At 50.7% G+C, this 12,471-nt stretch overlaps 1 protein-coding gene and 1 non-coding gene across 14 annotated transcripts in view; one reads left to right on the top strand and one right to left on the bottom strand.

Moving 5' to 3' along the window:
- The first annotated feature begins 3,173 nt into the window (after positions 1-3,173).
- Positions 3,174-12,471, top strand: part of LOC146402455 (cationic amino acid transporter 3-like) — a 16,736-nt gene continuing 7,438 nt past the window's right edge. For 2 of the 13 annotated variants that reach the window (XM_084961929.1, XM_084961930.1), the window contains exons 1-12: positions 3,174-3,265; positions 7,039-7,435; positions 7,999-8,157; positions 9,453-9,630; positions 9,832-9,944; positions 10,084-10,306; positions 10,480-10,619; positions 10,713-10,815; positions 10,995-11,179; positions 11,377-11,543; positions 11,817-11,925; positions 12,095-12,298. In XM_084961929.1, coding sequence (XP_084818055.1) covers positions 3,257-3,265; positions 7,039-7,435; positions 7,999-8,157; positions 9,453-9,630; positions 9,832-9,944; positions 10,084-10,306; positions 10,480-10,619; positions 10,713-10,815; positions 10,995-11,100 — 1,428 coding nt within the window. In that variant the 5' untranslated portion in view covers positions 3,174-3,256 and the 3' untranslated portion in view covers positions 11,101-11,179; positions 11,377-11,543; positions 11,817-11,925; positions 12,095-12,298. Of the gene's footprint in view, positions 3,266-7,038; positions 7,436-7,998; positions 8,158-8,397; positions 8,493-9,452; positions 9,631-9,831; positions 9,945-10,083; positions 10,307-10,479; positions 10,620-10,712; positions 11,180-11,376; positions 11,680-11,816; positions 11,926-12,094; positions 12,299-12,471 lie in introns of those variants that run through there. The other 11 variants (XM_084961935.1, XM_084961936.1, XM_084961931.1 and 8 more) reach the window with 8 other exon arrangements.
- Positions 4,406-4,509, bottom strand: LOC146402456 (U6 spliceosomal RNA). Its single transcript, XR_014808687.1, has one exon. It is a non-coding gene; the product is annotated as a U6 spliceosomal RNA (small nuclear RNA).

The following is a 12,471-nucleotide window of genomic DNA, read 5'->3' as shown; positions in this document are numbered from 1 at the left end:
GCAGGCCTGTGCAGGGAGAGCCCCTGCGGTGGTAGGCTTCAGGCAATTGTTGAGGCCAGCCCTCCTGGATGGCAGGCAGCCCCAGGTTTGGCGAGAGCGTAGGGGGTGGCGGGGGTGGGGGGAGGGAATGCACTGGGAAGCACAGCTTTCTGCTAGCTAGCGGGCCTGTAAGCTTGCTGTGGCGTGGGGGGTATTCTATGGGGACCCACCCCTTCTTCTCTCCCCTCCCCAGCACGGGCGCAGACCAGGCTCTTCTCCCAGGTTCCCTCTGAGGCGGCTTTCCACTTCCCCGCCCCTAGAGTATTGCTCCCTTCCTCTGCGACAGCTTTGTTTTCTAGTCTCCCAGGCAGTCTCTGCCCCGTCAAATGGTTTAGAGACCTCCCAAGCAGTTTCCGCTCTTCCCCGCCCCCCTAGCCCGGAGACTAATCTCTGGAGCCGAGGTCTCGGTGCCCAGCCCCCCCCCCCCCAGGCGTCCCCCGGCCCTTTCTTGGGGACTAACCTTCGGAGGCGAGGTCTCGGTGCCCAGCCCCAACCCAGGCGTCCCCCGGCCCCCTCTCGGGGACCAACCTTCAGAACTGAGGTCTCGGTGCCCAGCCCCCACCCAGGCGTCCCCCGGCCCTTTCCCGGGGACTAACCTCTGGAGCCGAGGATTCGGTGCCCAGCCCCCACCCAGGCGTCTCAATTTTTGGTGACTGTGCCCGTAGTTCAGATGGTCCGTTGGGTTCTTGATCGTTTTTCCGTACTCCGACTTACTGCTACACTCTTCTCTGCATCTGGGGATTCCTCCGGTTCATTTGATCTTTCACCCGGTAGGAGACTTTCCAGGGTGCGGGATCCCTTTCTCCTCCGCAGTTCCCTTTCGGGAGCGCCCGTCCCGCTCGGATTCGCCTTCTCTCACTCTCCTCTTTTCTCCCGTTCTGCCCAATAATGTCACGAACTTCTTGCCGTTATTGGAGTTTAGGTTCCTCTGCCAGCGATTGGTTGTTGTTCTGTGCGAGTCATTTCTTCTGTAGATGTGCTTTTTTTGTTGTGTTTGTGGGAGAGGGCGAGCGTGTCCCCCTACTCCTCCGCCATCTTGTCCTCTCTCCTCCTTGGGTTTATTTTATGTGGTACTTGTTGTGCTTCCTGGATTTGAGTGAGTAGTTCCTTTCCCGTGTTAGGGAAGTTTTTGGCTGTTATCTCTTGGAATATTTTTTCTGTCCCCTTCTCTCTCTCTTTTCCTTCTGGCACCCCTGTAATACGGATGTTGGTGTGTTTCTCGTTGTCCCAGAGTTCTCTGAGACTCTCTTCATTTGTTTTCAATCTTTTTTCTCTTTTCTGTTCTGCATCCATGATTTCCACTAATCTGTCCTCCGCCTCGCTTATTCGTTCTTCTGCCTCCTGTATTCTGCTGTTAGCTGCCTCTAGTGAAGTTTTTATTTCCGTTATTGTATTTTGCATCTCTTCTTGTTTAAGTTTTATAGCTTGTATCTCTTTGGTCAGTGTTTCCTGTAAGTTATCCACCTTTGCCTCCAGTTTATTTCCAATGTTTTGCCTCATCTTCAGCATCAACAATCTAAAGTCTTTTTCCTGGAGGCTGAGAATCTCCTGGTCACTTAGCTGATTTTCTGGGTTTTTTTCTTTCTCCCTCATCTGAGCTATAGTTCTCTGTCTTTTCATTTTGATAGGTTTTTGGTGTGGTGACCTTTTGACAGATACTAGAGTTGTAGCCTCTCTTACTTCTGGTGTCTGCCCTCCTTGTGGCTGAAGTTGGTACAGGGGCTTGCTGTAGGCTTCCTGATGGGAAGTACTGATGCCTGCCCACTGGTAGGTGGAGCTGATTCTAATCCCTCTGGTGGGTGGGGCTTAGTCTCTGGATGGGGCTAGAGGCAACTGTGTGCCTGAGGGGTCTTGAGGTGGCCTGTTTAGTGAGGGATGGGGCTGTGACCCCACCTGGATTGTTGTTTGCCCTGGGGCTTCTCAGCACTGATGGGTGGGGCCAGATTTTCCTAAAATGGCCACCTCCAGAGAAAGGCACTGCTGCTGAATATTCCCGAGAGCTTTGCTTCCAATGCCCTTTCCTCACAACAAGCCACATTCACCCCTGTTTTCCCAGGATGTCCTCCAAGAACTGCAGTCAGCATTGACCCAGATGCCTATGGAGACCTTGCTCTGCCCTGGGACCCAGTGCACGTGAAAGTCTGTGTGTGCCTTTTAAGAATGGGGTCTCCATTTCCCCCAGTCCTGTGGTGCTCCTGCTCACAAGCCCCACTGGCCTTCAATGCCAGATGCTCCAGGGGCTCTTTCTCCCAGTGCCAGATCCCCACACGTGAGGGTTTGATGTGGGGCTCCGAACTCTCACTCCTGTAGGTGAGTCTCTGTGAACTAGTTAGTTTCCAGTCTGTGGAGCTTCCCACCCGGGAGGTATGGGGTTGTTTATATCATGTAATCACCTCTCCTACCTCTTTTTCTTCTGGAGTAGGATGTCTTTTTTAAGGTTTCCAGTCCATTTGGGTGGAGATTGGTCAGCCTTTAGGTGTGACTTTTGTTCTTTTTAGGAGAGAAGTTGAGCTCCAGTCCTTCTCTTCTGCCATCTTAATCCTCTCTCAAGCAGCTCTAGTTTCTGAAGGGACAGAAAACATTTCTTTGCCTGGTCGAATAATTACATTTTCCTAACAGATTGACGAATGTCGTTTGGTATCTAGAGGAGGCCCATAAAAACTCTGTGGCTCAAAGACAGTCAGACACTTGGAGTTTATATGCTACCCAAGACCAAGGAGAAGGGAGTGGGGACCCAGGGTTTAAAGAGGAGGCAGACAGTGCCCAGGAGGAAGGGGGAGAGCAAAGGTTTGCCACTCCATGAAGTCAAAGTTTTTATAAATAGCTCTCTCCCTGGCATTGGCTCCAATTAGACTCCTGGCCTCAAACTTTGATATGCTGAAGGTGCCTAAAAGGCAAAAAGACACCAAAAACCAAACAAAAACTAAAAAACCTTGCCTTGAGGGGTAACCACAGAAGAATCACTGGCAGATTCTAAGACTACAGGTGATCTCGCTCTCCCAACCCCACCCCCACCCCACCCCCGCCCCATCATGCCAGCAACCCAGGGTTAAGCTTGTCTTTTGTGCTCAGTAATTTCCTGCTTGCAACCCAGGGTTAAGCTTGTCTTTTGTGCTCAGTAATTTCCTGCTTTCGTTTTTGGAGATTTCCTTTTTTTCAGCGCCACACAGCTTAACCTCCGCCTCCCTGCGTGTTCCAGTGCTCCAGGCTCTGCTCCATGAATCCAGTAAGTCTTGGTATACCCTTCATCTGGCAGAGACTGGGCGCTGGGTTCAGCTACTCCTGGATATTTTTTTGTTGTTGTCGTTGTCTCTTTGGGGCCGCACCCGCGGCATAGGGAAGTTCCCAGGCTAGGGGTGGAATCTGAACTGCAACTACCGACCTCATGCCACAGCCATGGGGATGCTGGATCCTAAACCCACTGACTGACACCAGGGATCAAGTTTGCCTCCTCATGGATACCAGTTGGGTGTATTGCTGCTGAGCCACAGCAGAACTCCTTGGCTACTCCTAAAGAGACCTCTGCCATCCCAGGGTGCAGCTGGGTCAGCCTGGCTCAGCCTGAGGGTGGAAAGACCCATTTTGCACACGAGAACGTAAGGGGCTGGCAGGTGTAGGGGTTTGTGTGAGAAGAGGTGGGGGTGGGGTGATTACATCCCTGTCCAGAGGCTCTAAGACTAGTGTTTAGGTTTGTGTTCTGACAACAGGAAAAACTGCCCTTATGTAAGGTGTATGACCTGGGGACCACTGACTTCAGGCTCCTGTCTACTACCTGGCACACTGTTTCTGCAGATACAAGGATGACGTGAGGGACTTGGAAGTATCCTGGATTTGGTATCCGTGAAGGATGACTGTGTAGTGATTTATATTAAATCCCCTTGGGGTTTGTTACAGCCAGTAACTCTGTGAAGCTGTCTCTGCTGTTTATCATTGGCAGCAATTTTAAAATTGGTGATAAAATACACAACAAAATCCATTTAACTATTTTTAAAATTTTAAAGTTTTATGGATGTGTAGTTGATCTTTCTTTCTCTTTCTTTCTCTCTCATGCTCTCTTTCTCTTCCTTTCTCTCTTTTTTTCTTTTGCTTTTTAGGGCCACATGTGTGGCATATGGGAGTTCCCCTACTAGGGGTCAAATCAGAGCTACAGCTGCCAGCCTACACCACAGCCACAGCAGCGTGGGATCCAAGCTCACAGCAATGCCAGATCCCTAACCCACTGAGCGAGGCCGAGGCCAGGGATGGAGCCCACATCCTCATGGATGTTAGTCAGAGTCGTTTCCCCTGCACCTCAACAGGAACCCCCAATGATGGCTGATTTTCAGTGTTTTGATCATTTCTGCTATATGGCAAAGGGGTTCAGGTAAAGACCATGGAATGCTTCATGACTTTGTGTGTCATCCTGGCGCAGGGGCCATGGTAATCTTCTTTGCAATGTTCCAGTTTTAGCAGAGGTGCTGCTGAGGCCGCCTCCCATGCTAAGCAGTTTTAAGTGTGCAGGTCACTAAGTTGACGTATGTTTACATATTTGCTGAGCATCCAGTCTCCAGACGCTTTTCATGCTGTAAACCTGTAACTGTGTCCCCATTGGACAAGGGCTTCTCATTGTCTCCTCACCCCAGCTCCGTTTGACTTTGTGTCTCTAAGGATCTAACTCCTTTGGGTGCTTCATGGCGGTGGAAACACACAGTATTTGTCTTTTGGTGCCAGGCTCCTGTCACTTGGCACAATGTCCTCAAGCTTCCTCCAGGTGGTAGCACAGGTCAGATATTGCTGTCTTTGTGTTCCCTTCATGGCCCAGTGGTTAACGAACCTGAGTAGGATCCATGAGGATTTGGGTTCAGTCCCTGGCTTTGCTTGGTGGGTTAAGGATCAGGTGTTGCCATGAGGTGTGATGTAGGCCACACACGTGGCTTGGATCCCTGTTGCTGTGGCTGTGGTGTAGGCTTGTGGCTGCAGCTCTGATTCCACCCCGAGCCTGGCAGCCTCCATTGCTGACGGTGCAGCCCCAAAAAGCCAAAAAAAAAAAAAAAAAGAAAGAAAAAAAGAAACACTGTCTTTTGAAGGCTGACTCCTATCCCACTGTGTGTAGAGACTGCACTGTGTTGGCCTTTTGTTCATGGATGGACACAGGAGCTGCTTCCGTGTGTCAGCCTTGGTGACTAATGCTGCTGTGAACAGGGGTGTCCACAGCTCTCTAAGACCATCTTCTCCGTTATTGGAGGGCATCCCCAGAGGAGGAGTGTTGGATTATATGGGAAAGCATTTTTAGTTTTTGGAGGAACCCCCGTCTTTTCTCCACAGAAGCTGCTCCTTTTACACTCATCCTAACAGTACACGAGATTGGTCAGAAGCATTTGAAAAAGAGACAAACGGGGGTGCTGAGCAGTACATGACATGTTCAAAGGCACAGGTGTGGGGGCGGAGCCAAGATGCGAATCAGCGTTTCCTGGCTCTTGGAAAGCTTGCTCTTCACCACTGGGCTGAGCTTGGGCTTTGGAGGCTCCGGGGGCGGGAGCTTCCTGAAGATGACTGTGTTCACTGGGTCAGTCTGGCCCTCAGAGCTGGGTAGTGGGGAGACATTGTGTGCCCCAAAGATTAGGAGAGAGAATCCTGTCACTTCTGATTGAGAGTGAAGGTGGGACCCTTTCCTGCAGACAGTTGGGAGACAGACCAGTGTGGTTTGATGCCTTGACTGAGCTGGGCTAGAGTCTGTCCCATGTCATTCTGCCTGAACTCGCAGTTCCAACTTCATGTCACTGTAAGCAGTGACACAGAAAGCGGTTAGTTTTCAGAAACCTTGGTGTGGAAAGATGTGGAGTCTCAGTTCTCTGATCACCCAGTTCTTAGAGTCACTTCAGGAGTTCCCGTCGTGGCTCAGCAGAAAGGAATCCGACTAGGAAGCATGAGGTTGGGGGTTCAATCCTTTCTTGCTCCATGGGTTAAGGACCCAGTGTTGCCGTGAGCTATTGCATAGGTCATCAGCTACAGCTCAGATTAGATTCCTAACCTGGGAACCTCCATATGCCTTGGGTGCAGCCCTAAAAAGATAGAAAGACAAAAACAAAAACAAAAAGGTCACTTCGCACATAAGAAGGAAGCGAAGGAATAAGGATGGCAACAATTTCCCTTGTTTTATGGTGGAAAGGAGGACGAAGATGGCACATAGTTTGTATACAATCAGACAAGCTGATGCACAGCAGAGCTGAATTGGAACCAGCAGATCTGGTTGTCTTCAGTTCTAAAATCATCATTCTTAGCCACTCAGCTTAGGCCAATTAAGCAGTGGCTGTGTGTGCCAGGCACTGTTTTAGAAGCTTTTGCTTCTGAAGGGGCAGGAATCTTGGCTTTCTAGATTCTTTGGCTGGTCTGATCATGACATTTACATAGCAGATGAACAAATTTAGTTTGTTAGGTACAAGAGGCCCATAGAAACCCTGAGCCTCAACACAGTCAGGCACCTGAGGCTTATATGCTCACAGCTTGAGCTTAAGGAGAAGTGGGTGGGGATCTGGGTGTTCCCAGGGGAGGGAGACAGCCCCCAGGAAGCTGGGAGGAGAACTGCTTGGGAAGCAAATATTTGTCCATTTATTTAGAGACGTCTTTCTGAGATAAAATGTTATCTCCAGAAACAGCTCTCTTCCTGGCATGGGCCGTCTGTCTAAGTTATTGAGCAGTTAAGGGAGAGGCAAGAGCTGTTCCTGAGTCTGCTGGGTCTTCATTGCCTTCAGCTCCAAACAGTGCACATGTGAAGTGGTGCATTTTGGGGGAGACATAATTCTCTCCCCTCCCTTCTCTGCAAGCAGCCCTTCCAGTAACTTTGAACCATGTGGAAAGTCTTCCTTAGAATTGAAGAAACCAAAGCTCAGAGATGGAGGACGTGCCCCGTGTACCCCTTTACCCGCTGTTCCCATAACCCCATTGCTTTGTGGAGTCAGACTCCCAGGGTCAAGTGTGGATGGACATTCTTGGTGACTTTGGGTCTTGTTTTCTCTTCAGGGAGGAGCCTCCTCAACTCTGTCTATGATGTTGGGTCAGCGTGTTCGCCAGTTTTGTGAGAAACAGGTCCGAAGGCAGCCACTGGAGCCCAGGGACGAGTCTGAGATTCCTACACCTCATCCAAACATCTTCAGCCTCCTAGTCTTTGGTGTGAACAGAACCCTGAGTGTTGGTGTGTACATCCTGGCTGGTTCAGTGGCCGTGTATGTAGCTGGACCTGGGATCATCGTCTCCCTCTTGGTGGCTGGCTTCTTTTCCATGTTGTCTGGATTCTACTTCGCTGAGTTTGGGGCCCGGGTACCCCGCTCAGGTTCTGTGTATCTCTACAGCTATGTGACAATGGGACAACTGTATGCCTTCATCACTGGCTGGACCCTCATACTGCATTTCGTCCTTGGTGAGATGACGCAAGTGGCGCATGCTGTGGGCTTAAGACCAGGGACCTGCGAGAGAGATCTGGGGTCTTCACTTGTTCATCAGCCCTTTGTCATTGACCTTGTAGAGGGAGTCAGGTCGTCGTGGCAGAATCCCCTCCCCCTGCATTCTCCTCGGCTCTATCCTGTTGTCCCAAAATGACTGGACCCAAAACCTAGAAGGAGGGGGAAGTGTAGGGAGTGGGTGAGAGGGAGGCACGTCCCACAGGCCCATCCCTCAGCATTTGAAAGGCTTTGCTCAGCTGTTGTCTTCCTGGGATTTCCCTGTACCAGTCGAGGGAGATTTCAGCCCTCATCTCCCAGCCGTGCTGGTCCTACTTCCCTGTGTTCTTTTCTTGCATGACCTCCATCTCCTCCTAACATATCACATAGCTAATTTAGTCATCTGGCCCTGCCCCCCCAGCCCATGAAGAGAAACTTTGAGACGGGGTATGTTGTCTGTTTCTTTCCCCCAAAAAACCCACTCCAGGGAGTTCGTAGGGGTTCAGTTACTGTCCTTTCATGAATCTTCCTTCTGCCACTGCAGCCACCGCCTACTTGACCAGGGCCTGGAGCTACACCTTTGACAGCCTGATCGGGAACCACATCTCGCAGGTGTTAGAGGGAACGTTCTCTGAGCATACGCCCTCATTCTTGGCCCCATACCCAGACTTTGTTGCGCTGGCCCTGGTGCTGCTGATGGCTGGTAAGAAGGGGTCAGAGCAAAGCTGGGGAGCATGGACTATGAATGGGGGAGCTAGGGTGGGAAGGGCTTGGGTCCCCGAATGGTCGGGGGATTAGGACTGGAGAGAAAGGGTCAGGAAGGCAAAGCTGAGCCCATTGTTTTCCACCTTTGCAGCATTGGCGTTTGCCCATGGGTGGGGGCTTTCCTTGCTCCCCGAATTACATTTTTCTTTTTTCTTTCTTTTGTTTAATACATGTGTAGTGGTGGCAGATGGGAGTTCCTGAGGCTAGGATTTGAATCCAAGGCACCCCTTTGACCTACACCATAGCTCATGGCAGCACTGGATCCTGAACCCAGTGAGTGAGGCCAGGGATCCAACCCGCATCCTCCAGAGGCAAAGCTGGGTACTTAACCTGCTGATCCACAATGAGAACACCTGTAAAATCACTGTTGGATGTTGACTAGCATCCCTGGCCTTTGCTCCCCCATATGACACATGATAGTCAGAACGTCTCCACATATGGCCACACCTCCATCCGGGGACAAAATCAGCCCAGCTCAGAATCATTGACAGACTCACAAGTTTCCTTGTGTATATTGAGGACAGGGCTATTCTTTAATTTGTTTAATTAATTAATTAATTAATTTATTTATTTATTTTGTATTTTGTAGGGCGTCACCCACGGCATATGGAGGTTCCCAGGCTAGGGGTCTAATCTGAGCTGTTGCTGCCGACCTACACCACTGCCACAGCAATGTCAGATCCAAGCTGTGGCTGCAACCTACACCACAGCTCACGGAAATGCTGGATCCTTAACCCAAGGGATTGAACCTGCAACCTCATGGTGCCTAGTTGGATTCGTCAACCACAGAGCCAAAATGGGAACACCAAGGATATTCTTTTAAAGGAAAGGAGATTCTCAGAGCAAGAACTAATGTACTATTTGTCTCAGCTTTACTGAAATATCATTCACATACCACATTCTGTAAGATTATGACATACAGTGTGATTATTTGATAGTGTATACAGTGTGTATATATTGTGAGATGATTGCCACGAGAAGACATGAACCATCTTGGAGTGTACAAATCCGAGGCACTTAGGATATTCACAGTGTTGCACAATCAACATCTCCCTCTACGTCCAAACATTTTCATCTCCCTCAAAGGCAGCCCTGTACCCACTGAGCATCACTGTCCATCCCCCAACCCCACCTCAGGTCCCCAGCCCTAAGGCCTTGACCACCGCTAGTCCACTTTCTGTCTCTGTGGATTTAATTATTTTGGAGGTTTCACACTTTCCATCTTTCCCACAGGGCTACTGATTCTGGGAGTTCATGACTCAGCCCTGGTTAGCAAAGTGTCTGCAGGCGTCAATGTTTTGTTGCTCAGCTTCATGATCCTCTCTGGCTTCATTAAGGGAGACCTGCACAACTGGCAGCTCACAGAACAGGACTACAAACTGGCCGCATCTGGATCCTCTGACAGCTATAGGTTAGGAGGGTCCTTTTGCCCCTAGTCCTGCTTAGAGGGGGCTGCAGATCCGGGAATACAGTGGGAACGGAAGAGACCTGGGCTGATGGATCCAGAAGATGGGGTCCTGGAGCCCAGGTCCTGGGATGTTAACAAAGGAGTCCAGTAGAGATGTCTGAACAACCTCCCCCACATTCTTCCTCATCCCTTCTCTCACCACAGCTTGGGCCCTCTGGGTTCTGGAGGGTTTGTGCCCTTTGGCTTTGAAGGGATTCTCCGAGGAGCAGCATTGCCTTTCTACTCATACTTTGGTCTTAATGCCATTATCACTTCAGGTAACATGGTCATTTGGGCTGCCCTTGGGCAATGGGGTTGGCAGTTGATGAGGCTGGTTTTGGAGGTGGGAGGGGGAAGAATATTGAATGATTTCACAGCTGTGTGTTTTCCTGACCTGATGCTTCCACCATCCTGCAGGGAGAGAAACCCCCAACCCTCAGCGTTCCATCCCTTGGAGTCTAGGGATCATCATCTCCATCTGCTTTTTGGCCTATTCTGGTGTCTCAGCAGCTGTCACCCTCATGGTGCCCTACTACGAGATTCATCCTTACAGTCCGTTGCCACAGGCTTTCCACCATGTTGGGTGGGCTCCTGCCAGATACTTTGTGGCTGTTGTCATCCTGTGTGTTCTTTTTTACAGGTCAGTGTCAAAGCTTTCTCTCCATGTACCGTCAGATGCTCAGGCATCCTCTCTCTTGGGATTGAGGGACGAGAGGGCAAGACACCTCACCCCGGGTGGGAGCAGGGAGCAGAAACCGGAGCTGTCCTGCTTCCCTGCATCCTCACACGTGTTCCCATTATTGTCTTTTCCAGCCTCCTGGTTGTCATGTTGACCATGTCTCGGTTGATTTGTGCAATGGCAGAGGATGGGCTCCTTTTCAGGGAACTTGGCCAAATCTATGCCCGAAGAGGCACCCCCTTTGTGGCCGTCCTGGTTTCTGCAACTCTTTCAGGTCCATAAACACAACCCAGCCCTTCTTTGATCAATTTCTTTAGCTTGGATATATCCAGTGGCTTCTCACTCCCTCCCCCAACCCTCGTTCTAGGGATCCTGGCAGTGCTTTTCGAGATCTTTCATCTTGTGGAACTCTTGTCAGTTGGGGCCCTGTTTGTTTACTTCCTTGTGACTTTTTCTGTCCTGGTCCTCAGGTGAGACTCCACTACACCTTGACTGGGGGTCTTGGACTTGTGGAGGTTGACAGTATGATCCCCTCCTGCTGCTTCCTAAATGTCCTGCTGGGCTTGAGTCAGGAAAGCAGTGGACTAGGCCGTCTGATGCTGGATGAATAGGCGCAGCTGTTCATATTAACTTCATACCTCTAATTCAGGTACCAGCCAGACCAGAACTTCAGGAAGAAGGGGAAAGTAGAGGAGGAAATTGAGATGGAGCCAATAGTTCAATTAAATCCTTCACCATCTGTTTCTGAAGCATGAACCTCAAACCCTATATCGAGACACCTCACCCCCACTCTGAAGTCTGGTCAGATTGTCTATGGATGCACCTTCCTGCTGGGTGAGCAATGGGACTCCTCTTTGGTCACCTTCTGAGATTGGCCGGATGGGCAGGGAGTGGCTGGGCTGGCAGCTGAGGAGTCTTGCAGATGTGATGGCCCTTCCTGGGGTGGGCAGTGTGGGGGAGGGGTGACCCCAGGTCTTGGCCCATTTGGCCTCTGGAGTTGAGCCTGTTGTCCTCCCCCTTGACCCGTGCAGTTCTCCTGCTGACCATCCTGAGCCTGCTTCTGGCCCAGTGGCTCAGCCGCGTGTTCTCTGGAGACCCCGGGTTCACAGCAGGGGCTGTGCTGCTGCTGCTGCTCATTGCGGGGATCACTGCCATCATTTGGAGGCAGCCCCAGAACCCCTCTCCTCTTCCCTTCAGGGTAGGTGACCTTATGTGCCCAGCTGTCCAGGCTGAGGGGCTGAAGTCGGCATGCTTTGAGGTGAAGCCTCCTTTGCTGGACCAGGGAAGGGGGGACTTGCTCAAGCCAATGGACCTTCCCTGGTCCCACCCAGTGCGTCCTCCCCATCCCCAGTCTCAGTGGTCCCTGAGTGCACAGCCTGAGGAGGACTTGGGTCTTCCTGCTCACGTGGGGGAGGGTCCTCCCTCTCTGACGTGGGTGCTGTGTTCAGGGAGTCACTGGCTTTGCCCCCAGGTCCCTGCTCTGCCCGTGCTCCCAGTGCTGAGCATCTTTGTGAATGTCTACCTGATGATGCAGATGTCCTCTGTGACCTGGGCCCAGTGTGGCATCTGGAATGTTGTGGGTGAGTGGCTTTCTGGGATGATGAAGTTTCTTGACTGACTGAACCCATCCCCCTTCGTAAATACCTCTCCCCACAAACTGTGTCCGATGCCATAATAGGAGACCTACTGGGCATTTGTAAGTGGGAAGAGGGCCTGCTTTTCCTTCTCATGTTCTCATTTCCCTACTAGGACTGGCCATATAGTTTGCATATGGTATCCGAAACAGCTTGGAGGAGAAGAGGGATCCACAGCCACCAGCCTCCACCTCCCAGACTCTGCATGAAAGCACCCCTAGTGCTGAATCCTCTTAACCACAGGAAGTAGATGCTGTGTGGTTCCCTCCAATCACTGTATCTGTTTTCTTGTTCAAGTGACACCGTGATCCTCTGTGGGGTATGTGTGGGTTGTTTTTGGAGACCTCTTTTCATTGACAGAGGACGAAATCACTTTCATATTGTGTATTTTTTAACTAAACATTTCTTTCCTTTCTTCTTTCCTTCCTTCCTTCTTTCTTTCCTTCTTTCTTTTTCTTTCTTTTCTTTTTCTTTCTTTCTTTCTTTCTTTCT

Source organism: Sus scrofa, chromosome 6 (assembly GCF_054392235.1).
Source record: "Sus scrofa isolate SSC_HxYL_T2T_F1_AM1 chromosome 6, Sscrofa_HxYL_maternal_Yorkshire_Landrace_v2.0, whole genome shotgun sequence".
Lineage (NCBI taxonomy): Eukaryota > Metazoa > Chordata > Mammalia > Artiodactyla > Suidae > Sus > Sus scrofa.
Note: the sequence above shows the minus strand (reverse complement) of the source record. Positions and strands in the feature narration are given on the sequence as shown.